Source organism: Mustela lutreola, chromosome 3 (assembly GCF_030435805.1).
Source record: "Mustela lutreola isolate mMusLut2 chromosome 3, mMusLut2.pri, whole genome shotgun sequence".
Classification (NCBI taxonomy): Eukaryota; Metazoa; Chordata; class Mammalia; order Carnivora; family Mustelidae; genus Mustela; species Mustela lutreola.
Window position 1 is genome coordinate 144,380,200 of NC_081292.1, and position 26,874 is coordinate 144,407,073.

The 26,874-nt window shown below is 42.4% G+C and overlaps 1 protein-coding gene across 1 annotated transcript in view; it reads right to left on the reverse strand.

The window, feature by feature from the left end:
• Positions 1-12,392: 12,392 nt before the first annotated feature.
• Positions 12,393-26,874, reverse strand: part of GAD1 (glutamate decarboxylase 1) — a 40,162-nt gene continuing 25,680 nt past the window's right edge. Inside the window, exons 8-17 of the mRNA XM_059167064.1 lie at positions 26,152-26,267; positions 25,988-26,067; positions 25,710-25,764; positions 24,310-24,426; positions 23,141-23,205; positions 19,432-19,510; positions 18,157-18,306; positions 15,748-15,855; positions 14,596-14,685; positions 12,393-13,825 (exon numbers count right to left, since the gene is read on the reverse strand). Coding sequence (XP_059023047.1) covers positions 13,652-13,825; positions 14,596-14,685; positions 15,748-15,855; positions 18,157-18,306; positions 19,432-19,510; positions 23,141-23,205; positions 24,310-24,426; positions 25,710-25,764; positions 25,988-26,067; positions 26,152-26,267 — 1,034 coding nt within the window. The 3' untranslated portion in view covers positions 12,393-13,651. The remainder of the gene's footprint in view (positions 13,826-14,595; positions 14,686-15,747; positions 15,856-18,156; positions 18,307-19,431; positions 19,511-23,140; positions 23,206-24,309; positions 24,427-25,709; positions 25,765-25,987; positions 26,068-26,151; positions 26,268-26,874) is intronic.

Here is a 26,874-nt window from a genome sequence, read left to right on the forward strand (position 1 = left end):
AGAGTAAAAACTGAAGCTATGCTGATAAAACACGTTGCTATCTCGAGGTTGGACTTGTGGCCCGAGTTCTTTATAGCTTCTGATTGTCTAGAACCCATTTTCCCAGGACACCTGCACATGGAAGTAAAAATAGGGTCACAGCCTTAGGAGCAAAACCCTTTGTCCGTAGGACTACCCCCATCTGTTCTCAGAGGGCACTCCAGGCCTGCTCAGATTCTCCTTAGCTAGTTCAGAAAGCCCCAGGAGTGCAGGTGGGGGTGCTGTCCTTTGGGTATGGGGGACGTGAGGGAGGACTCCCCACTTCCTCTGGCCATGCTGGGATGCACTGCCTCCTTCCTGCTGCAGCTCTTGCTGGGAGGCAGGCCTCAGAGGCTCAGGTAGTGGTTGCCCAGCCGGGCCTGGCGTGGGATATGCTCTCCTGCGTCTGCAGGCCATCTCCACTTCACTCAATCAGGGAAGAACCTGATGCCCAGGCACACCTGGAGCCATTTCCTTGATTGGGCCGCATGCAGATTCCTTGTGCTCCTTCCTTCTCATGTGTAAGGACTCAAGAAATGTACTCGAGGTTCTCTGACTTCATCTGCTGACAAATCAGTCGAGGCAGCTTCGTGCTCTTTCCTTTGTTTTGGTTCTCCTGAAAGACCCTCGATCCGCACCCAAGAAGCAGACACCAAGCCTCCACTGGATGCAAGTTGCAAGAGGTTTATTAGTTACACAGGTGCCTGCGGACGCATCAGCCTTTGTGGGCTGAGCCCACCGGACTAGGTTGGGGAACAGATTATATAGGGCAAGGGTTGGGGTGGCGGGAAGCGGTGGCGGGAAGCGGTCTTAGAGAAGCAGATGCTTGGTTACAGGAATCTGATTGGTAAATTTAAATCAAGCATTGTCAGGCACTGGGTTTAAGGCAAGGACACAACGGTTTGTTCTGGTGGGCCTTGGCTCAGCACTCTGGAAAGTCCCAGGTACACTCTATTCCTCATTTGTCTTTTCTTTTGACAGACCGGGTGATCACAGACAATAGACATCCTGGTATGTGTTGCCATCCGGCTATGGGGACAATCAAGCCTTCAGCAAGGGGAGAGGGGGTGCTGTGGGGACATCAGGTTACTTAAACAAGCCTTTAGCAAGGGGAGAGGGGTCTTTCACTCCAAAGTCGTTTGGGGAGAGAGTCATCTCTCCAGGTGGTTTCTACCTTCTAGGAAAGGGTAGGGCAGCTTGCCTACTGTTCGAGGAGGGGAAGATCTTTGGCGCTTAATCTGTTATTACTATAAATTCATTGTAAGCATTCTTTTTTTTTTTTTTAAAGATTTTATTTATTTATTTATTTGACAGAGAGAGAGATCACAAGTAGGCAGAGAGGCAGGCAGAGAGAGAGGAGGAAGCAGGCTCCCTGCCGAGCAGAGAGCCCGATGCGGGACTCGATCCCGGGACCCCGAGATCATGACCTGAGCCGAAGGCAGCGGCTTAACCCACTGAGCCACCCAGGTGCCCCCATTGTAAGCATTCTTGAACAATTCTGATTGTGTGGAGTAAAACAAGAAACTGATTTATCTTCTAGTCTCTGGTCCCAAGTGTTGAACCTCTTTTTCTCACTATGCAGTGAACACTTCAGTGGCAGCTTATATGCTATAGGCCATAACAGCCTTATCACTCTTGATTAGTAAATGACAGTCCTGCTTTTTTTAAGCACTAAAAAGGTCACTTTTAAATGTCATCTAAATATAACTACTGTTTACAAGTTGGCATATTTTTCCCCAGAGACTTTATTTTACATGGTGATGTATTTTCAACTAGGGCTCATCACTGAGAGGCAAAGTCAGTTTTATTTTTATTTATTTTTAAAGATTTTATTTATTTATTTGAGAGAGAGATTGAGAGAATGAGTGGGGGGAGGGGTAGAGGGAGAAGCAGACTCCCTCTGGGACCCGATCCCAGGACTCTGGGATCATGACCTGAGCTGAAGGCGGAGGCTTAACTGACAGAGTCACCCAGGTGCCCAGGCAGTTTTAAAACCCACATTTAATCCACAGCAGGCCTCACGACTTCAGTGACTTTCCCACCTTCTCTACACACCACACACTCCAACCGACATCCAGAGTTGCTCCTGAGAGTGAGATGGGGCGGGAATGCACATGTTCTCATGCCAGGTGTGGGCCGCCCTGTGCTCCATCCCACCATCCCCACGCACTCTGTGACATCTTCCAGAACCTTCCACATGAGTTCGCTGCAGGCGTCTGTCAGGTTGTCAGGTCGCTGCACAACAGTGGTTCTCCCGTGTCCCCAGACCCCAAGGCCAGGCCTGAGGTGGTCAGAGAAGCCCGGTCCCTCACACTCTTCATGCCGAGATTCCCTCACCTCCCAGGCTTGGGATGCAGGATCCCTGCCCAGGTCCAGCTCTTCAGTCCATTTCCCCATCTGTCCTGCCTTTGTACCTCCAGGGATCTGAGGTTGGAGAGGTGGGGGGTGAGCTGGGGCCATCCTCTAGTGGAGGGGGCTCTGGCTTCTCTGGGATGCCTCCTCCCAGCGTCCAGTGGCTCTGGGGTGTTTGTCCCCAACTCACAGTCCTAACCAAGTGCTTCTGTTCTCTCTGGGAAGGAGGTGAGGTTGGAAGTCTGGTTTGAGGCCACAACTAGGGTTGGAAGGGCCAGTTCTATCACCTCGAAGTAAGCTGTGAGCCAGGAGAGCAGCTTAATGGAGGTTAGTTCTCTTTAGAATGTGGTCTTCCTGCTTTTTGATTCCCTAATTGGATCTAAGCACCAGTTTGGGGACAAACAGAAAAACCTCACTCAGACGCATACTATGGAGTACAAAACCATCCCTCAGGCCCCCATTCCCTCATACACACATGCTCGGAGGACCAGGAGCACAGGCAAAGTCTGAAATAGCTCACCAAGCCACATCCTCCTGCCACTGGATCTGTCTGTTGCTCCTCCACTCAGGCCTGCTGGAGTGACCTGAGGAGCACTCTGATGGCCAAGGAGTCCCAGGACTGGAGCAGAAACATCTGCACGCCTGGCAGCAGGCTAGTTTTGTCCACCCTTTTCTCTTCCCTTGAGACCTTGAAATGTATTTATGGCTGGGGGAAAAAATACCCTGGAAAGTTAACCACTTGGAAGCCATTATCATTAGAATCTTTTTTTTCAAGCCAAATTTAATCCAATAATGTGAGATCTAGACATAAGGCATGGCCCTTTCCCCAAAAATCCCCATGTGGATTCTGCTGTTAGGTGGCTGGCTACAAAGCCATACCAGCTTGTGTTCTGCGTGCCTCACAGTTTGTAGTGAAACAGCTTCTCGTCTTACCACCTCCTCTTCAGATTCCTGACACTAGTTCTTGGGAATTATCCAAGGGCTGCCTCTTCTAAAATTTAAAATCTCAACAAGACATTACCTGCTGAACTTAAAGAGATTCTTGTTCGTACCAAATCATTGTCCTTAAACCATTAATGGTCTCTTTTCTTCAGATGAAGTTTTTGTTGGGAGGTACCTTGGTCCCCAATGGGAATTTAACTCATGGTGGAGCCTACCATTAGCACTCCTGTCCCCCAGCCCCACGCCAAGATGTCTTTGTGCCTTATACTCCCACCTGGAACTGATGAATACGTTACCTTACATGGTGTAAAGAAAAAAAAATGTTTGCAGGTGTGATTAGATTATGGATCTTGAGATGGGTAGATTATGCTGTGTTACTTAGGTAGACCCAAGGTAATCACAAGGGTCTTTGTAATGGAAAGAAGGCGGGGCAGGACGGTCAAAGATGAAGATGCGAAGTGGGGCTATGAGCCAAGGAATTCAGACAGCCTCTAGAAACTGGAAAAGTCAAGGGAATAAAGTCTTCCCTAGAGTCTCAGAAGGAATTCAGCTCCATCTACAGGACTGTAAGAACATAAATTTATGTTGTTTTAAGCCACTAAATTTGTGGTAGTTAGAGCAGCAATAGGAAACTAATATAGCCGTTTGAACAAACTGAGTCCTTATTAAAGAATCTTAGTGTGAACACAGTATAGGCTTCCAAGGTGGGGGCCCTCCATGTTCCATCAGTTATGTCACAGCCAAGATTGTTTAGGCTTCTTACATTTTGCCTTACTCATGGAATCCTTATTGTCTATGGCTTTGTGATCTCACTTAAGGAATATCTTCAGCCTGTCTAGGGTCAAGTCTCCTTTCCCTATGGTCCAGGGGATGGAATGTCCTGATTTACCACACCCAAGTCAGGCAATCTCTAGTATCCGGGAGTGGGCTCATCCCTTCAAATTACACTGGACAAGAATAAAGAAAGGATATTCTGTCAAAGGAAAATTAGAGTAATATGATTAGAAAAGGGAAGACTAGATGCCAGGCAGGCATAAAACACAGACGTTTATTGTGGAGGCCAAGGGAATTAAGAGGAGATGTTTTGGAAGTGGTTTTATTAGATCTTAAAGCAACCTTGTATTATAAAAAATTCTAATTTTCAGCCCCAATATAGTAAGATGCCTTTTATTAAATTGCTTTATATCATTTGGTCAGATTACAGGATTTTAAGATTCTTGCAGGTAAATTTGATGCATGTATCTGGGTTCCTTTATCTGTAAGGGAGAACAGATTCCCCATAATGCCTAGGAGCAGGGCCCCTTGATGTCACCGAAAAACTTAACAAAGTCACCTTATCTAATAGTTACCCTTTCCAGCTTCAAGGGAGCAAATCACACAAATGATGCCCGGGAATAAATTTAGAGATCCCATTCTCAGAGAGTGGCTATTAAAAGGCTTCAGTAAAGAAAAGTTCAAACATATGCAGATCAAGGAAAAGAAAATTACTCAAATGGAAGGTCTGAGATGTGAGAACATACGATGCATAAATAGAGTGGTAAATATGTGGGTATAACTAGGCAAAAATCTATTGAATAAAACTATTAATAATATACAGATTGTACATTTTAAAGATTTTTTTTTTATTTATTTATTTGACACAGAGAAATCACAAGTAGATGGAGAGGCAGGCAGAGAGAGAGAGAGAGGGAAGCAGGCTCCCTGCCAAGCAGAGAGCCCGATGCGGGACTCGATCCCAGGACCCTGAGATCATGACCTGAGCCGAAGGCAGCGGCGTAACCCACTGAGCCACCCAGGCGCCCCCAGATTGTACATTTTTAAAAAAGAGACCCAAAATACTGGATAACAATGGCATGTATACTGGGTGGATGACGGTCAGAGTCAAAGTGATCTTTATGATCACTTTTCTGATTTATGAGGAAAGTAAAATTATTAACTTTTGAGATGGTATAGTATTTGTGCTAATACAGTTAGGGTAAGTGATGAAAAATAGACATAAAGACAGTAGCTTATGAGCAGTTGTAGTCTCATAAGTTAAAACCCAAGAATAACAGAAACAAAAGACAAACCTCAATTAATTAAAGTCTTTTACAAGAAAAGGAAAAAAACATAAAATGAGAGGACAAATAGTACAAAATAACAGTAGAATTAATCCAAATATAACAGTAATCACAAGAAATGAAATCCTTCAGTTAAATGACAAAGATGGAAAAGAAAATAAAATGTAGCTATATGAGATGCAACTAAAACATAAGAATATGTAAATATTATAATTCAAAGAGGAAAAAGCATATATTAGGCAAAGGCTAAAGAAATGTGGTATAGCTGTATTAATAAAAGACAAAATAGAAAAGGCAAAAAAAGTGGATCAACATATAATGATAAAAGTTATGAATGACCAGAAAAATATGACAATTATAAATTTGCTTATACCCAATAACAGCAAAAATTAAACTACAAGGGAAAATCAACAAATCCATCACATTTAGAATTGAGTGACAACAAAATATTGTGTGTCAAAAACTTGTGGTATATTGCTAAAGGGATGGATGCTTCAGGGAACTATCTATCCTTAGATACTTCATTAGAAAAGAAGAAATGCTCAAAATTAATGACCAAAGCATAGAATTTGAGAATTTAGAAAAAGTTACAACAGATAAGACTTTAAAAAAAAAAGTAGAGGAAAGGAAATCATAAACAAGAAGCAGAAATTAATGAGGTAAAAGCAATCATACAATAGAAAGTGTTGACCAAGACATTCTCTGAACAGTTGAATGAAACTGACAAGCCCCTACTGATATTAACCAATTAAAAGAAAAAAAAAAAGCAGGAAGCCTGGCTGGCCCAGCTGGAAGAGCATGTGACTCTTTTTTTTTTTTTTTTTTTTTTTTTTTTTTAGATAAGAGTATTTTTTTTTTAAGATTTTATTTATTTATTTGACAGAGAGAGATCACAAGTAGGCAGAGAGGCAGGCAGAGAGAGAGGAGGAAGCAGGTTCCCCGCCGAGCAGAGAACCCGATGCGGGACTCGATCCCAGGACCCTGAGATCATGACCTGAGCCGAAGGCAGTGGCTTAACACACTGAGCCACCCAGGCGCCCCGAGCATGTGACTCTTGATCTTGAGGTTGTGAGTTCAAACCCCATGTTGGCTTTAGCAATTACTTACAAATAAAATCTTAAAGAAAAAAAAAAAGAGCAGACACAAATTACCTTATAAGGAAGAAAGTGAATACTTTAAATATGAATGCAACAGATTAAAAAAAGAAGAGGTTATTATGGACACATTTATGCCAATAAATCTGAAAACTTAAAAATATGCAAAAATTCCTGAAAATTGTAACTTGCAAAAATGGACTCAAAAAGATAGGGAGGTCATTTCTAGGTGGCACAGGACAGAGAGGCCAATGGCCTACAGAGCAACATGTCTAGGTTTTAACATGACGGCTGTGACACATTCCTCACCCATGATTCTCCATCTGTGAGGAGGACACACTGCAGTGGTAGGAAACAGAAAGAGAATGTGAAAGACTACTATGAGAAATGGATGGACGAGCAGGCTCAGAGCCTGATCAACAAAATGAGTCCTGCTTTTCAATAAGGAAATCTACCTCCTTCTCCATTTGCTGTTTCTCCTCCTGCAGGGACAATGATCCTACCACCCCCAGTCTTCTGGGTCCTCCTCACCCTGGTATGACGTCAGCACCCTATATGGGGACCCTCTCATGATGCCAATGATGGGTCCTCCTCCTCCTGGGGTAATGCCAGTGGGACCTGCTCCTGGAATGAGCCTGCCTACGGGAGGCCACATGTCAATGATAAAACCTCCTACCTGTAGCCTTATGGTGTCCACTTAAGTAGTGGGACAAAAAAAAAAAAGTAATTTTCATTTGTATTGTGAAATGTGGAAATAAAATTGCCAAATCATTTCATTAAAAAAAAGCAGAGACAGGGAAAACAAATTGTTTATGAGTAATACTACATGAATTAAATATTTCTTTATTGAAGAAACTTAGCAAACTAGGAATAAAAAGAAATTTCTTTACCCCAGTAAATAATCTATGAAAAAACCTAAAGGAAACATAACACTGAATGATGACTTGTGCAACCATTCCCTCTAATATCAGGATTAAGGCCAGGGTGCCTGCTAGCAACACTTCCTTTCTGCATTGAACTGCATATCTTGACCAGTGCAGCATATCAAGAAAAAGGGGTGAGGGAAGGTAGAAGAATCAAAAAAGAATAAACAAAGCTGTCATTATCTATAGATGGTATATTTCCCTATTTGGAAAACACTAGAGAACCAAAATCATTTGAGTTTTAGCAAGCTGTCTGGATACAAAAATCATCACCCTAAAGACAATTACATTTGCATACCTCAGCAATAGTCAGTTAGAAAATGGAATTAAAAAAAAAAGTTTTATTTATTTTAGAAAGCGAGCAAGCATGCATGAGCAGGAGAGGGACACAGGGGGAGGGAGAGAGAGAGAATATAAAGCAGATTCTGCTGAGTGCGGAGCGTGACATGGGGCTCAGTCTCACAACCTTGAAATCATTGCCTGAGCCCAAACTAAGAGTTGGATACCTAACTAACTGAGCTACCTGGGTGCCCCTGGAAAATGTAGTTTTTAAAAGATGCCATTTTTGAATGAGATAGATCAAGGGGGTTAGGAATACACTTATCATGATGAGCACTGAGTAACATATAGAATTATTGAACCATATATTGTATACCTGAAACTAGTAAAATACCATATGTTAATTATACTTCAATTTAAAAAATGCCATTTCAAATAACAAAATAGAGCACCTAGGAATAAAACTATCAAAAATTGTGCATATCTATTGTAAAACTTTATTGAAAGACATTGAAGATGACATAGTTAAATGGAGATATGTACTATAATTATGATTACTTACATTCAATATTGAAAATATACTGATTTTCTTCAAACCAACCCACAGATTCAATAAAATTCCAGTAGGATTTTTTTTGTGGAACTTGATATATTGATTCTAAAATTATATGAAAATTTATATGGAAGAGTCAAGAGCTAATAATAGCTCTCACTCTTGAAGGAGAACCAAATATTTTTAAAAAATCAATTCAAGACAGATAGAGACTTAAATGTGAAAGGAATAAAACCATAAAACTTAGAAGCCAATATATATATGAAAATATCTTTATGACTTTAGGATAGGGAAGAATTTCTTAAGACACACAAAAAAGTAGAAAGTATAATGATAAATACTAATATGTTTCACTACATTATATTTAAGAACTTACGTTTTCAAAAAAGCATTAATCAGATAAAAACTCAAGCTTCGAATTAGGAGAAGATATTTGCCAAGCCTATAATCAAAAAGAATTAGTAATTGGAAAGTATAAAGAACTCCTAAATATCATAAGAAAAAGACAAGCAACTCAATTGAAAATTGGACAAAGGGCATGATTTAGGCATTTCCTAGAAGAGAGAACACAAATGATTCATAAAAATGTGAAAAGATGCCTCATTTTTAATCAGGGTAAGACAAAACCACAATGAGATAGCATTTCATACTCACTAAACTGGCAAAATTATTAGGCCAAGTGATGGTGAGGTTATAGAACAATGTGTCCCTGGTTAATGTGAAACCTGGTATGACCACTCTCCTTTACTCAGTGAAGTTCAACAACATGGCCCAGCCATTTCAATTCTGGATATAAACATTAGAAAAATATTTCTTACACGTGCACCTGCCAGCAAGTACAGAATGCTCATAGCAACACTGGTCCTAAAGGTAGGAAACTAGAAAAAATCCGTATACCCACCCCTGATAAAATGGATAAACCAGCTGAAGTATATTTATGCAATGAAACAGCCATAAAAATGAATTCATCCTAGCTGGAATCATCATCAAAGGTAAATCTCAAAAACATGAGGCTACCACATAAGACTGTGACTGCAGGCTGTGGCGATGGGTTCAGAAGGCACGGCAATCTAGTCTATGCTCCATGTGCCAAGCTGTACACACTGGCACAGGGAAGCCTGTCCCTGAAGGGAGGGGGAGGGTCTTTTTAATTTTTTTAACTGCACAAAGACCTACAGGTTAGCTCTGGTCCTACAAAATCATAAGGTTGAATAGAAAGACAAACAACAGAAGTACATATATTCTGTATTATATTTCTACATAGTGTGAAACCAGGTAAAAGTAAACAATAATGCTTCATATATATGTGGTAAAACTATATAGAAAAACAAGAGAGTAATTAACACAACATTCAGAATAGTGATTACTTCTTGGGAAAAGGGAAGCATCCTGTTAGGAAGTGTTTATGATGGTTTGGACAGCTCTAAGGTACTAGAGAATATTCTATTTCTTTGGCTGAGTAGTGGGTACTCAAGTATCATGTCATTCTTTACCCTTTACATGCCAGTTTTTTAAAAAAATACCCTCCTTATATACTCCATGTCATGATTTTAAATAAAAGGGACTCCACCCAAGAGTGCTGCCTGAGGAGAAGGGCTTCCAGTAAAAGTTAGGACAGGGTAGATTGCCAAGGGGCTCAGAGCTGAGGGTCTGAGTCCTAAGTGGTCGCGGGAGGAGAGACCCTGACGGCCTCATGTGCGACGAGGTGGGAGGGCATCAGTGGGATGCTTCAAAAGTGTTTCATGAAAAAGCAAATTAAAACTACAGCAAGATACCACTATTAGAATGAAAACATGCTCATATAAAAATTTGTATACAAAGGCTCATAGTATTATTTGGTTATTTACAATAACCAAAAAATGTAAACAACCCCGATGTCCACTAGCTGATGAATGGGCAAATAAAACATAGTCTATCTCCAACTGGAATATTATTCAGCAATAAAGGGAATGAGGTTTTGATAAATGCTACAGCATGGATGAACCTTAAAAACATGCTCAGTAAAACAAACCAGTCACAAAAAAACACAGATCGTGTGATTTCTTTTATATGAAGTGTCTAGAAAACGCAGATCTGTAGACAGAAAGTAGATGAGTGGTTTCCAGAGGGTAGAGGGAGCGTTCGTGTGGGAACGAAGAGAGACTGCTAATCGGTATAAGGTTTCATTTTAGGATGATGAAAATGTTCTAAAATTTATTGTGGTAATGGATATACATCTCTGTGTATCTATTCCAGGCCAGGGAATTGTAGGTTAAATGGTGAATTATATGGTCATGTAAATTATGCCGCAATAAAACTATAACAAAAAAAAAAGAAAGGCTAAAATTTTTTAAGAATTGAAAATACCAACAATTGGTGAGAATACGAAGCAACTGGAAAATGTGTACATTGCTGGTGAGAAAGCAAAATAGTACAACCACCTGGGAAAACAGTATAGCAGCTTCTTGGAAAGTTAAACACACTCTGTGCTGTACGATTTAGCATTGCTATACCAAGGTATTTATTGAGGTTAAACGAAAACCTATGTTTACACACAAGTCTGCATACAAACATTTACGTGACTTAATTTTACTTGTCCCAAAGGGCAAACAACCCAAATTTCCCTCTGTGATGAAATGGAGAAACACATTGGTATATCCATAGGAACAGAACACTATGTGATAAAAGGAACCAGCAACTGATGCAGACAATGGCTGGATGAACTTCAAATGCATTGTGTTAAGTGACACAAACCAGACTCAAAAGGCTGCACGTTACGTGATTCCATTTACACGATAGGAAAGGCACAACTCTAGGGACAGAAAACAAACCAGAAGTAGCCAGGAATTAGGGACTGGGAAAGGTGCTGCATATAAGGGGGCAGGGGGCATTTATTGGTGTGGCGGACTGTTCTAGATCTTGACTGTGGTGGTGGTTACAGGACTGAATGGGTTCATCAAAACTCATAGAATACTGTATACAGTATATTATAAAGAATGAATTATGTTGTATCTTGGACTTTACCTTGATAAAAGAAAAATCCCCACCCCACCCCCACTCCCAAATGGTCCCATGAGAAAAAAAATCTCATGGACCAGAGGCCCTCATGCTAGATGAGAATTTATCAGTTACCTGAAACTGTGCCTTTCTTACTTTAACCCCTCTGCCCCTAGGGGAAATGCGGTGGCTAGGGAGTAGAGATGAGCTGAAGAGTAAAAAAGGAAGCTGAACTTGTCCCACCACCAGTCTCTCTCCCCCTACCACTATAGGATTGCAGCCTAAGACAGTGCCAGAACCAGGGAAGGGAGAAACTCTGGTGTATAAAAATTTGAAGTCTTCCCTTATTACATTGACCTGGACATTTGATTGCTAAAATGAAACCATTCTTGTAACTGAGAGGCCAGAAATCTATAGGATTGACCTGAATTCAAACAAGGGCGTGGATAGAATCATACCACAGAGGAGACTGGAAGGAACAGGGGCAGAAAGAATCAAGTGACTTTACGAGCATCTCCCTGGGGCACCTGGTCTTACCACAAGTCATGCGTGCAGTCAGTATGCTAATTACAAAGGACTCTTATCTAATCCCTCCATGTGCTCAATAAGAGAGCTCCTTGTATCCCAAATGAGTGAAATAGTATTATTATAGCTTAATAGAATCTAGAAAGTAGGACCTATTTCCTAATGATCCAGCACCAAGACATGTTTCCTGAAAAAGTGAACCGGGCCCACCGTACAAGCATGAGCAGCAGCAAGCACAAGTCTGTGATCTTAGAGGTATTCAGATACTACATATACCAAATGCTGTAAGATCCCCATTAGAAGGAATATTTGTCTGCCATGCATGTCACTGTAATCCCAGTGCCCAGAACGGTGCCTGTGACAGAGGAAGAAAACAGGTTTTGAATGGCTGCACGAACGGAACGCCAAGATGCAAATAGGAAAATGAAAAACAGGGATGGCTTCTCTTTCTCTGGGCTTGAGTTGCAAATTTTATTTAACTGCAGTCAGAATGATTTTACAGATCAGGGGTTTGGGCACCTATGATAGTGCATTGAGTCCCAGCTTCAGAATGGTAGTGACCATCACCTAAAGGCAGCTAATGGAAAGGGGATTGGCTGGGTGGTGATATGTAACGGTTGCTGGAAAGCTCTGTGTATGATACAGAATCTAAAAGAATATTTTGCTCAAATTCTCCATGGAGAATATTTTTATTTATTTATATTCTTCTTGCATACTCTAAAACGCACAGTGTGAATTTTTCTTTCTTCAGAAACAGTTGTGAGCCTGGTCAGTTCATTGGAGCTCTTAAGAAGGTCTTCGGAAACGTTGCCTTAGGTTTAAGCTAAGCGAGTCACAGAGATTGGTCATGAACTACTACAAAATTATAGGAGATCTAGTTACTATCCAACAGTTACTAGAAAAGCATTGAGAACACCAGACATATAGCCAGACAGAGAGCATAATAGAAGAGCAGATGTTATTGAAGTCATGGAATTTCCATATAGATGATTCTATGTACAGTATCAGAATTCTCTTACAGGCAGCAAACTTATGCTTCGATCATTATTTGAAGAGCACTCTAATATAAATACAAGTCTCACTAATTTTAATCTTTTTTCTTTGGCTCACAAATACACGAAAATACCATAAACAGTTTCCTGCATTGATATATAAATAAGATACATTACAAATGGGAAGAAAATACAAGACGTCTCTTTAGCATGGTAAATCTCTGAATATAAATAAGCAATTATCTCATTTACTACAATTTAAACACTTCATTGAAATCATTACATGTGTTCTTCCCCTACCCGCCAAAGGTCAGACAACAGAAATATACACAATCTACACAAATTAGTCCTTAAAAATACAACAACAGCACATCTGTAACAATGACTCGGCTATGATTTTCCCCAACCAGGATACTAATGGAGAGGGTGTGATTCTTGTCATCTACTGGTACCTTGTCTCATTCATCATCACCTCAGGTAGGAGAAACACTGATAACGGGGTCAACTCTCACCAACAGTATGTCCCTTGGTTCCTATGACACAACATCTTGAAAAACATCTTTCCTGGGATTCTTGGGCAAGCTGGTTTGCAGCATGTTTGGCCCATCGGTAACTGCTGAAGGGAAAGTTAATTCTCTGGGAGTGGGAGACATGCTGTGATCTGTCACAAGCCACACTCACGACACATACATATACATATATAGAGAGAGGTATATATAACTGTACATATATACTGTGTTCCTAGTGGGCAACTTTTTAAAAAGAACAGTATTTCCTATGAACTCTAACAAGCTTAAGTAAGTTTTAAACAATATTTTTCGAGATATTATGTTTTTCCTTCAGTGAAATATCCTATGTGGTTTAGCAATTTACAAAGGTGGTTCTAGAGAGCCAGAAGGAAAGGGAATGCCCATAAACTCGTGTTCGTGGAGGGCAGTTACAGATCCTGGCCCAGTCTTTCTATCTCCTCAATGAGGAAGTCAATATCAGACTGCGTTGCAGCTGGGTTCGAGATGACCATCCGGAAAAAGTTGGCCTTGTCCCCCTGAGGCTGATAGCCAACCATGGTCGTGCCAGACTCCATCATCAGTGCTTTGATTTTGGGAGCAACCTTGTGATGGAAAACACAAAACAAAACTCAAGACCAGTATTAACACCGCTCTCTTTTAAACAATGCGACCCACTTCTTAGTTGAAAAAATAGAGCCATTTGCTTTTCACTATCTGCTTCTTTACTGGCATAAAGGCAAACACTTTGTATCTGAGTCTCTTCAGTGGTTACTCTCCAATGACTGAGGCCACCCGATCATAAATTCCCTCAGAAACTACTGTGTGGCTGACTTTTGAAAGTCAGTCCTGGAACAATGATAAAATAAAAAAAAACCAAAAAACTCTTATACACTGCAACACAAATTAAGGCTCCTGAACAATCCAGAGCCCAGGATCCACCTAGCACATAGACTATGGTCAATGAGTATTTGTTAGATGAATGAAATATTATAAAAATTCAATACAAATACCAACAATTACAAATACTATAATGGATGCAGAAATCAACAACTAGAATGAATCAGCATTAGAGTGGACTTGAACTTTGTAAAAGACATTTTAATAGACACAGTTTAATATGGAAGTTCCTAGAAATATGTATATCATTCAACTGCCCTGCATACAGCAACCTACGACAGGGCTGCATCCTGCCCCCCCCACCCCTTACAAAGGGACAATCCAGATACAAAAAGAATGTAACAAGATGGCTTCCTAGTACCCCAAGTCTTTATTTTTTATTTCTTCCCCATTAGAAAGACACATTAAAGTGTGGATGTTCTGACCAGTTAGAGAAATTGCATAGAGTTAGATGAGACAAGGAGAGATTCCGTACCCTGTGTAGTTTTTCCCGTCGTTCAGGGCTATCCGGAATGCCCCTGAGGCTTTGTGGAATATACCAGAAACAGACGTTTGTATGCTCAGGCTGCAGAAATTTTCACAAACAAACAAACCAGAAAATTATGAGTACTTGAAAGAAAGTTGTTCCCAAAGCTCTATGTACATTGGCAGAAGGCTCCCAGACCAAAGAAATTTTTTTTTTTTTTCTAAAAAGGGCTTCAAGAGGCACCTAATTGACTCAGTCAATTAAGTGTCTGCTTAGGTCATGACCCCAGAGTCCTGGGATCTCCCTTTCCCTCTGTTGCTCCTCCCCCCTGCTTGTGCTCTCTTCCTCTCTCTGTCAAATAAATGAATAAAATCATTTAAAAATGGGGGGCTCCAAGTCCATCTTGAAGACCATGTTACTTCTATACCAGGGGGAGCAATGCCTAGTTTATCCAGCCATATCTGGCCAGAGAATTGCTTCTTCTAACCAATTTTCTAGATGATGTAGGTGGTGTTACACGGTTTATGAGTGGACTTTATTTTACCGAACACGGGCTCCTATTCTTTTGGTCACTACTATACAACTCAGTTCATGACATGGGATGTACCCACAGCAAGCATTCAGTCAATACTAGTATGACAAGTACCTTCTTGTACGCAATGTACATACGAACTCAGGGCAGAAACAAACAAACAAAAAATCTTTTTTTAAGAGTGGGGGAGGGGAACGGGAGAGGGAGAGAGAGAATGTTAAGCAGGCTCCATGCCCAGTGCATGAGCCCAAAGCAGGGCTCAAACTCACAATCCTGAGGTCATGACCTGAACGGAAATCAAGAATAGGATGCTTAACCAACTCAGGAGCGTGCCAAGTAAAATCCTCTTATCTACAAAGGGCTGGTCAAGAGTTGTACCATTTTAGAAAAGGAAAAGGGCAGAAGTCTTCCCAGTGCTATCAAAAGAGAAGTTCCTAGATACAGAGGGAATTAAATGAAGAGTACATAAAAATAAAAATTCAGAAGCACCTTCTGGCAATGTGGGAAAATATGGTTTCAGGAACATCCCTCAGTAGGTTTTCTGGCAATGTGGGAAAATATGGTTTCAGGAACATCCCTCAGTAGGTTTTCTGGAAATGCTATGCATCAAGTCCATGATGACAACTTACCTCGCCATCAAAAACCATCTCAAATTCTTCTCTGTTTTTAATCTTGGCATAGAGGTATTCAGCCAGTTCTAAGCATTTGTTGATCTGATTTTCAAATCCCACTGTGCCCTGGTTTAGAAAAAGAAAAGTCATGTTGGTTAGCAATGGGTTGACTGCTCCTGGGATGAGCATTTGAGGAAGCTGTACTGACCTTGTCTTTTGGAAATCCCCATAAGAGTATTCTTGGAGAGGGTTAGGAAGAACAACCTAATTAAATGAGTACAGTTTCTTCACGGCGTCACAAACAATAAAAGGAAGCATGTCTACTCTCTTTTGAAGACACTCTAGTCTCTGGGCACTTGGTCTCTCTAGGGCTCTTAGCTCCCTTCCAGTTACTCACAGCCTGGACCTGAAGCCTGTTGTTCATTTGCCTTAGGATAGCGGTACTCAAAAGTTTAGCTAGCTGTCCACAAGCTGTAACTGGTGCATACAAATACGAGAACAGAAATTGAGATTCAGCAGTAAGAAATTCTAACAGCATTTTGACAGTAATTTTATGTCTACTGACTCTAATTTGAAAAATTGATGTCTAGGCTTTACACAGTTTTTTATTTCATTTTTTCTACCAATTCATAATTTATTGTATTGGTCCATGGTAGGTTAAAAAACAATAACAACTGGTTCTTCACGGCGGAGCTGGTGAAATACTACTTTAGAACCCACCTTCCCTGGCCCTAACTCCTGGCTAAGCATGTCTCTACTCCCTGGCAAGCTACCTTCCTCAGAACACAGTATCATTGCTTTCTGGGGCCAGCGAGGCAGGCAGGTGGGGAAGCCACTGGTCTCAGTACATGCCCTGAGAGTGCAATAGCTCTAGCTCTTGGCAAACTGGTTGAGCACGAGTTTTAAAAGCCAGCAAGGCTGATTAATAACAGCAGCATGGGGGCTGTCGAGTGGGTTGGTGTCAACAAGGCGAACAGATGTGCAAGGCTGGCCTGTGGATCGTCAGTAGGCCTGGGCAGGGCCCAGCACAGGCAAAGCATGAGCCTCCCCAAGTAGTCACTGCTGAGTGTGATACCTTCGCCAGTCCACTTTCTATTATTCTTATTTTTAAAGATTTTATTTATTTGTCAGACAGAGAGAGAGAGAAAAAGAAAGAGAGAGAGGAGTGTGCATGTGCACAAGTAGGGGGAGCAGCGGGGAAGGGGAGAAGGAGAAGCAGACCCCTTGCTGAGCAAGGGGCTGGATCTCAGGACCCTGGGATCATGACTTGAGCAGAAGGCAGATGCTCAACCGACTGAGCCACCCAGGCATCCCTTGGTCAGTCTACTTTCCACTTGAGAAAGAAGCCTGCCCTGGGATCCCACCTCAGCACTAATTCACTATGAGCCAAACTCCTGGCAGATGGTTCAAGAGTTTATTGTTGGGCAAAATGAAGACGTAAATTACTGACGTAGGCCACGTGGGCATTATATTTCTAAAAGATAGGGCTCTTTCTCTTGTTACAATTCATGGCTACTTATATGCTTAAAATACCTATGATTACTTTGTGGTAGAAATCAGACTATTTCTATATTAAGACAAAAATGACTTAATGAAGGAAAAAACTAATAATCTATCAAATCCATCCTACAGAAAAACACTTGACTAGATGTCTTGCTGGAAAACTTTGTCATTTTGGTATTAGTAGATACAATCTTAAGTGTGGAAATTATTAAAATTAATTTATAGTCAGTAAATAAAAACAATGGTTGCACTATAAAGCTATGAAATCAAATTGCCTTAGTTGATTACATACTTTTGAAACAAATAATTGAAAAGGCAATCCTTTCCCTCACCCATATTTAGGGGGAGATTCTACTAGTTGTTGTTTTTTTCCTAAACACAGAAATGCAACCCAAAAGGTTGATGAATGCACAGCAGCATGATTTAGTCTAACAGTATGATTTCTCAGAATAAAGTATGCAGTTTTCCAGAATAGCATATAAAATACAAATGATGGGAAAGCCATTATTTAAAAAGAACTAAAAATTGTCCAATAGAGCCCATGATTCGAGGCCTCATAAAGAACTTCAGGGTTCTGCATAGAATAATGCAGCAATTTCTTCACATCTGCACTAAATAGTTTCAGCATCCCTAAGGACGACGGAGAAAGGCCTCATCTTGGCAAAATTTTTAGTTGTTGTAAGAGAAAGTTACAAGGAAACTTCATGTTAATTCCAACTGAGAAGACTGAATGAAAAGAAGGGAGATTTTGACATAAGGGATAAAGTGATCTCGTTTGCAAACAAAGAACATACAGTTAACTCAATTACCTAGATATTGATTACACACATATTAAATTATCTGTGATATATCTTTGTCTCCCTTCTGCCAGCCAGCCTGTGCACACTGCATTTCTGTCCTATGTCTGAATTCTCTCCTTCGTACCTTTGCTTTCCACATCAGCCAGAACTTAAAAATGTCCACGTGGCGGCCACACTGGATTGCCTTGTCCCCGGTATCATAGGAGACATCATACTGCTTGTCTGGCTGGAAAAGGTAGCCGGCACACATCTGGTTGCATCCTTGGAGTATACCCTATCATGAAAATCAAGAGAAGCTTGCATCTGTATTCGTAGGTCAGAGATGGGAATGGCTTTGAAACGGGGCTGGTAGGGAAGGAGGGACTTGGGATCCCATGCAACCTTTCTTCTAATGTCTTTATAAGGCCTTGCGTTTGTTCTGGTATCTTTCTCGAAAACCACCCTTGGAAAAACTTTTCCCCCTTCTCTCTGTCCCTCTGATTAGAAAATGATTTTTTTAGTCTCTGATGCTTACAAGAAGGAACCCACCGTCTCCTCTAGGGGACACTTAGAAATGTGTGGGGTGTTTCGGCTTGTTTCCAAGACTGGGACGTACTGTGGTGTTCGGTGGACAAGGGTTGGGGATATGAATTCCCTGCAGTGGGTGGAATGGTCTCATGTTGTGAAGAATTTTCCTCCCCCAAGTGACCCCCTCCCCAAAGTCTAGTCTTTTCCAGGATCTCCTGTAATGTTAACAGACGTTACTAGGAACGTAGTAAAGAGCCTGGGCAGGTTCTGGTTCCTACAAGCTGGAGATCAACTTTTGGAATGCCTCAGTGTACCCACATTTTACTGGTGCAACAATGCTTTGGAAAGCAGGGTCCTATTATTAGACACTTCAAGAACTAACTTATTTCCAGACGCTTTTTAGTCAACATTCCTTGTTGTCCTAAGTTGACATTTGCAGATGCTGTTCTGCCTAATTTACTTCAGCTCTTGGGACCTCAGATTCACGCAAAGAACTTGTGGTATGTTCCAGGGAGCACTTCTATTCACTAGGGTGAGAGGGGTTCGCCCACCTGATGGCTCTCACGTTTGCTCGTAAAAACATGGAGGAAATGGGCAATGAAATGATGCCCTTATAGTTTCCACCGTTGACAGGGCCCTGAGCGCTGAGCAGTAGGAAGGGCAATAGAGGGCAAAGCCAGGAGGAGGCACGCGCTGGCTCTCACGGAGGCACAGGGCAGGGAAGAATGGCCCTGTCGTTTCAACAGGGCTGGCAATCTTGTGTGTTTGTCAAGTACAGTTAAAAAACAAAACAACAAAACAAAACCCAAACCGAACAAAACCACACTTTTCTCTTCTTGCACCTCGTAAAGGACACCGAGGCTGCCAGCTCCTCTTTGGAGGCGGTACAGACCTTTTCCTTGACAAGAATGGCAGAGCACTGCAAGAGCACGCCCATCATCTTGTGAGGGTTCCAGGTGACTGAGTTGGCCCTGAAAGAAGCACATGATACACTCGGAGGAGAAGGTGCAGGAGTCAGCAGGAGGCACCCGTCCTCTTGAGGAAAACGCCACCCATTGCAACTGCAGTGGTATGTGCTGCCGCGGCCTCCCCACCCTCCTACCCCGGGTAGGCTAACCAAATAGCAAACTAATATTTTGTGGGCAGTCTCAGGGCCTTATGTTGCTGACTGGCTCTTCTAAATAATTGCTGTTAAGAACAGCTCTCATTTATGAAGAGTGTTTATTGTATGTCCTACTATTCCAAGAGCTTTACTGAATCCTGGCTCTGACATTTGCCAGTTTGGGCAAGGAACCTAACTCCCCTGCGCCTCAGTGTTCCCATCGGTGAAATGGGACAATAGTGTCTACTTCCCAGAGGTTAACAAAGGGCAAATGAGTAGATATATACGAAAGGCTCACAGGTATTCCTGGAATATCTAATTCTCACAACAATGCTCTGATGTAGGGACTCTCACTCCCTCTCTTTAACATGGAGAAACTGAGGCATGAAAGGGTTAAATGCGTCACCCAAAGTCAAACAGCTGGCCTGAGTGCCTGAGCCAAGAGGAGAGTCAAGTCCGGCGGAGTCAAGTCCAGGAGCCAGACTACAGAGCCGGTGCTCATAACCCTTCCGCCAGCCTGCCTCCCTCTAGGCAACAGACCCTGGCCTCCCTCTGCCTTCCTGTTCTTATTAATAAAATGGACTGGCAATGCTGACCTACCTGCTTATGAGGTAGTGTGAAGAGGGACCCCTAAAAGCAGGGCTCATTTGGATAACTCTAGATTTTGACTCCTTAGCAACATTATTTATGAGCCAAATGAACACAATGTTGCCAGTGTAGGCTGCCATGATGGCTGAACAAGCATGGTTTCCTAGCAACCATATCAGTCGTTCAGACACAATGACGGGTTAAGCAGCATACTGGCTGAGCCATCACAGAGACCACTGAGTCGAGTGCCCGAGGACTGAAATGGGGTAATCTTCAGTGGTTTACAGACCCCTTCCCAACAGCCTGGCCCAGCACTGGGCTCTGCACTTTCATACCCGAGAAGGAGGCTTTCCCCAGACCCAGCAACTGGCTCTGAATTATACTGCCTCTGTTCTCCCTAGAGCTAAATCCTTGCTGTGAATGTTGAACCTCTTCATTTTGCTGATGTCTATTAGATAAGAATAATTTAGTGTCTAGGTGGTGATAGGGTGAGTACTGTGTTTCAAGGAGAAGTAAGTCCTGAAGTACTTTTCCCCTTTGGACATAGTACAATAACCTTTGTGAAAGAGACTCGTGAGGAACTCTTTAAAAAGGTGACTAAAGGTTTGGTCATCAGTGTCAGGCCATCTTTAAAAGGTAGTGGATTTAATCCATTTTCTCATAGCTATCATTCACTGAGTCATTAAGAAACTTTATTTAGATCTCATAAAATGTCTTAAATGGTTTTTTGAATGCCTTAGAGGTCTGAAGTGAAGGGTTCTTTGCTGTTCCAAAGGTAAAGTAACAAGACATGATATGGATTCAGTTTCTTTTAGAAGACATATGTGCTTTAAAATGTTAGAAAAATCTGTGCAAAATGTTTCAGGTTTTCCTGGATTCAAAGGCAGAAGATGGAAATTGCCTGATAAATCTAAAGTACAGTTGGATTGGTTCATCTACATTTAGCATATTATTCTCTAAGTCATAGGGTCATGTAATTATGCTTCCAAGAGTCAGTCCCACTAAAGTCAGTCCCATTCACCTTGACACTGGCCTTCAGAACTGAACCAGAAGGAAAGAGGCCCAGTAGAGATAGCTGAAACTCATGCCAGAGTCCTCATTGTGAGAGAAGCTGCTGTGTGGTTTTCCCCTCTCCCCATTCACCTCTCCGCCTCAGTGTGCTCTCACCTCTTTCTACTTTGCTCCAACCACACTGGCTTCTTGGATGGAAGCCAAGAACAGACCTACCCCAGGGCCTTCGTACTTACCCTTCCACTATCTGGAATACTCTTTTAAGTATCCTCGCTTCCTCTCTCCCTTTATCCCTATATCCATTGAAATGTCACATTCTCAGGAAGGCCTCTGACCGGGCATCTGTGTGGCTCCATCTGGTGAGCAACTGCATTCGGCTCAGGTGGTGATCCCGGAGTCCCAGGATCGAGTCCCACGCAGGGGCTCTCTGCTCAACGGGGAGACTGTTTCTCCCTCTGACCATCCCTGTGTCATGCTCTCTCTCTCTCTGTCTCTCTCAAATAAATATATAGAATCTTAAGGGGAAAAAAAAAGGCCTCTGACTACCCCATCTCCAATGGCATGCCTTTGTCTTCACAGTTACCCAACCCTGCTTCATTTTTCTTTTCTACGAGGCAGACTAAATATCTCCTTATTTGTGAACATCTAGCTCACTGGACAATAAGCTTCAGGAAGGTAAATCCCCCAGTTGGTAATGCCTTCTAGATCCAGACTTATTTTTCCTATGTGTACCAGATACCCATTTTTAAAGAAAAGTGCCACAGATGACTGGACTGAAGGTGGGTGACTGAGTATTCACATCATGCCTGCCTGGTTCATGACAGGTGCTCAGTAAATATTTGCTGAATGAATACATAAATTGAGGTGAGTTTGGATCAAATTGTTGGAGTCAGGTTAAGATCATGTTTTGCTCATGACTACACTGTCTCAGATTAGAAGCTTCTGTTCCTGACACAAAACGTGCCAGGTTAGCAAGTGAACACAAGAAATGGTTCTAATTCTAGCTGGCAGGGTAAGGGGCCTGGTTCTCCTAGGCCGAGGGGGGATGTCCTGGCAACAATGAGTGAATTGGGAAAAGGCCAGATGAGCTTTGATGCCTCAGTGCTCCTCTGGGTAATCATCTTTGCCTCTTCAGCCACTGTAGGTGACAGGAGAAGGGACCGCCATCTGCAATGGGTGCAAGATCCAAACATGCCAAAGGCTTTGACCACCCACCAAGTAAACTCAGTGACTGAGAAGAACAGGGAACAAGGTGGTAGGGGCAGGGGGTCAGTTTGGGAGCCTGTGCAGAAATGGCTCAGTTCCTGGGGAAGAAAAAATAAAAAGTAGGACCCCTTTCCCCCGCCGCTGAACTTCAACGGTGAGCCAGAAAATAAGTTAGTTAGGTCAACCAATCAACTGAGTTAGATCAACGAAATTAGAACTACTCCATTCTCAGCAGTCAATTTAATGACAGAGAAGAGCGTGCTGAATCCAAGCCCCTTTCTGTGCTCTTGGCAAATACCCTCCAGTTATGGAATGAGTAAGTTAAGGGAATAAAGTACCCTCCTTTAACCTTGAGATCTCTGCACAGCTTACATTCTCTTCTTGACCAGCCGACCACGCAGCAGTCACGTCTGCCATTGTGTTCACCACGTTGTGTTGTCACCGTTCACTTGTCTTTCTCTCTTTCTCAATGGTGAACTCACTGAGGACTCATCTGACTGGGAATCATTTTTGATTTCCCAGGGCCTAGCATTCGATAATTCCTCAGTAACTGCCTACTGAACAGGTGGATGTAGTCCAGTGGATGTAAGACCCTGGGACTCAGGGAGGGACCATCCGCGGATGGGGTGGCACAGCCTGGGTGGCCGCGGATGAAAGGCCTGGACGGAGGGCGGCCCTGAGCTCGGGCCCTTACCTTTCTATGCCGCTGAGTTTGTGGCGGTGCTTCCTGGACATGAGCAGCCCGCCGCCCCAGGCAGCCTGTGAGGACAGAGACAGGAGGGGGAGGGGGACAGTGACACTGAAGAATCGCAAACCAATCACTCCACACGGCTAAGCAACTATGAGAGAGAACGTAAATGGTGACAAGCATGAGTTTGTTTGACAAAAGGAACCTACATTGATTGTACAGCCAGTGGCCATTGTAATTATCATTTGTCTCTTCTTCAAAACTCCTTCCAGGTTAACCTCACAGGGGCTGTGTGAATGATTTAGGTAAATTGGGTCTGAGCCTCTGGTGCTGAGACCCAAAGGCCAGAGTCCTGTGTTAAGGGAGCCACCATGGCTCTGGAGCCTACCATCTGATTCTCCCTGGGATAGAGTTCTAAGGGCTCCTGGAAAAAACTTGGAAAACAACAGCTCTGTCGGGTTTGGAGGTCCCCCAACAGCGAGACATTTTGGTGGGTACCTTGATGCCTGTTTACAGAACAGCTTGGGACACCACATGACACAACAGCTTTTGTTGGTCATGGGCTCAACAGTCAGGCACATTACCCACCTGTCCGGTTGTGAGAACTTATATCCATAAGAGAATGGAGAGAGAAAAAGGAGAAAATACACCCAATCTCCCCTGTGGAACATGTACCATTTATGTTCCTGGGAAATTTGGGGACTAAATCTCTCCATTGATAACCCCTTCTTTATAGGGTCTATTTTTCCTACATGTACCAGATGCACAGGTTTTTTGAAAATTGTCATAGATGGCTGGACGGAAAGCAGGTAGCTGAGTGTCTAGATTCATGTCTACTCTCCACACATTGGAGCATATACATTTTCCCCTCTGAAACCAGCTATACTCCCTTCTGTAAACATTTGTCTAGACAAAAGCTTTCTGGAAGGGTGAGGGGGACTGAAATCTCACGAGGACCACAGAAGACAGTGGCAGGCAAGGGATGAGTCCTAGAAGATGTCCAGGCCTGTAGTGTGTGCCGTCATGAATGGTGGGCTGGAGGCCACAGGAGGGCGAGCTGACCGGGATGGGGGCAAAGGGCCGGCTGGGGCGTGGGGAGGAGCTGGCAGCAAATGGTAAAGCAGAGTGTTTCCACCCCCCAACACACTGGCCGCTCTGTGAGTTACAGCACTTACGTCGACATGGAGCCACAGGTTGTATTTCTCACATATATCCGCAATCTCCTGTATGGGGTCAAAAGCACCGTACACTGTCGTGCCGGCAGTTGCGTTGACATAAAGAGGAATAAACCCCTACAAGGGAAGAGAGACGGGGAGATGAGACTTTCCATCCTCCCCCATCCACATGCAGTAGAACTGCAGGAGTCTTCCTCTGTACCAGAGATCAGCAAGGTGGCTGTGCTGTCAGGTATGATATCTGGGAGAATTCTTTGTTGGTCCATCGGCTCATTCATTCAACAAATAAGTTTTTGAGTGACATTTACGTGCCAGGCCCTATTTCAGAGCTGTGGAGGAATACAGCAGTGAGAGCAACAGATGGAGACTTCTGTTCTCATGGAGTTAACATCCTAGTGGGGAGTGACAGACAACAAACAAAATTCGAGAAGCAAAATACACAGTATGTTCTATGGCGGTAAGTTCTATAGCAAGCAGGAAAGAGGAATCCTAAGTGTGTGGAGTGATGGGCAGGGAGCTCTGAACATTGTCCGGGTATGATACATTTTAGAAGCTGTGTTACTCTAAGTGTATAGATGTAACAATGATCCTGAAGCATTGTTTGCTTATTTAAAACACAATGGAAGCTGGAACGTTCACGAATAGTGAACACAGTAAAATGTTCATGTGAAGAAGAAACACATGAGGAAGTAGAGTAATAGGGCGAAGACAGGCTTGGGGGAATCTAGGAGTCCTAGGTTTTTTTTCAAGCTCATTTCCTCCCAAGCCCCTTGTCGGTCCTAGTGACATTTCCATCCATCTCCTCTACTGACCAGCAAACACTTAAGCTAGAGAATGAGGTTTGAGGATGTAACCAAAACAACGAGTTGGTAAATGCTGGATAGCTACCTGGGACTGCCTCGTGGATACATCTCATCTGTGAGGTTTTTTTGTTTTGTTTAATAGAATTTATTGAGGCTGGATTCACCGAGTACCATGGGCCATCTGCCAAGGCATAGAAGCACTCTGCTAAATAGAAGCCCAAGCTAAAATGGTATTTGTTAAAATGAGATTATACCTAACAAGCAGCAAATAAAAAGCTCAATTAGGCTGCATTTTCTTGATGCTTGGGTAGTGGATTTATTGAAGTACATCAAACTAATCACTTGGCAAAGTAAAGACAGGACAAGTGGCTTAATTAAGACTGAATTCCTCATTTTTTAAAAAAATGACAATGTATAGACACAGCTTTAAAGTGAAATCATTTCAAATTGGAAATAAGCAAATAACTGAGATTATAATTTTAAGAAACACAATTAAAATTCCCTCTCATATTATCAGAGACTTTTATTATCTAGGACAGAAAGATGTTTTTAAAAATTTGTATCCACCAGAGTTTAGGTGCACCACAGAGTACATACCTTTTGCTTGGCATCAAGAATTTTTGCCTCTAGATCAGCTGGAATTATCTTCCCCCTGTAATTATTAAAAGGGAAGAGAAATTAAAATGAAGAATCAATGAGATTGCACATGAAAAAAACTTTAGCAGCAGCAAAAAGTAATTTAATCGGATATTTTCAACAGACCATTAGCAGCTTGGCATACTGTACTGAGTCAGTGCTTAAGCACAATAAAGCAGATTTAACAGATGAACACATTCAATACGTCAAGAACCTAATGCTTACTCTCTCCTCCCTACCTTTCATTGCATTTTATCAAAATCACGTTGTCAGTTCCAAAGCCAAGTGCAGCTCCAGCCTTCTTGATGGAATAGTGACTCTGCAACAAACAGAGGGCTGGGGTTAGAGATGAGACAGTCCCTTGTAAAACACCATAAGCCACAATCAAGATCATCCAACTCACATGTTCTGAGGTGAAGAGGACCAGTCTGGGAACGGCTGCCATGCCCTTTGTCTTAACTTCCGGGAAGAACTTGTAGCGAGCAGCCATGATGCTGTACATGTTGGAGATAGCGCCCCCTAGAAGCAAGCAGATACATTGGGAGGTATGAAGCTCCATTATTATTGTTTCTAATAATAAAGACTGAGCTAGTATCTTAAGAGGCAACAGAGGCAGAAAGGGGAGGGACAATATCCTGTTAGGTTTTCCTGGCTTCCCTATTGCCAGGACTTCCCTTTGGTCCCTTTGCCTTGGGAATACGAGTAGTCACTCTCATTACCAGAGCCATCTAGGCAATTTGGCTGGAGGTGATTCATGTACTCCAATGCCCATTCCACCTGAAGCCTAGACAGAAATATAAGAGGTGGCAACGGCAGTGGCTGCAAAGAAACAGGTGAGTTACAACTTATCTGCTTTCACTTTCTGCTCCATCTATTTCCTGAACAAAGATGAATCTATTCTCTGAATTAGAAAGACAGAAAAAGCAAGAGTAATGGGGCCTACAGAAGGAAACAGTGACATTGCCTGGATACTCTCCTCAAAGAATAGCTCAACTGAGTTATTGAGTCATTTGGGAGAGCTCTAAGTTTATTAAAATAAAACTAAACTTGTGTTTACTTAAATAAAGATTATTTAAACAAGGAGATTACTTAGACACAAAGGTTACTTAAACAAGGAGAATGGAGG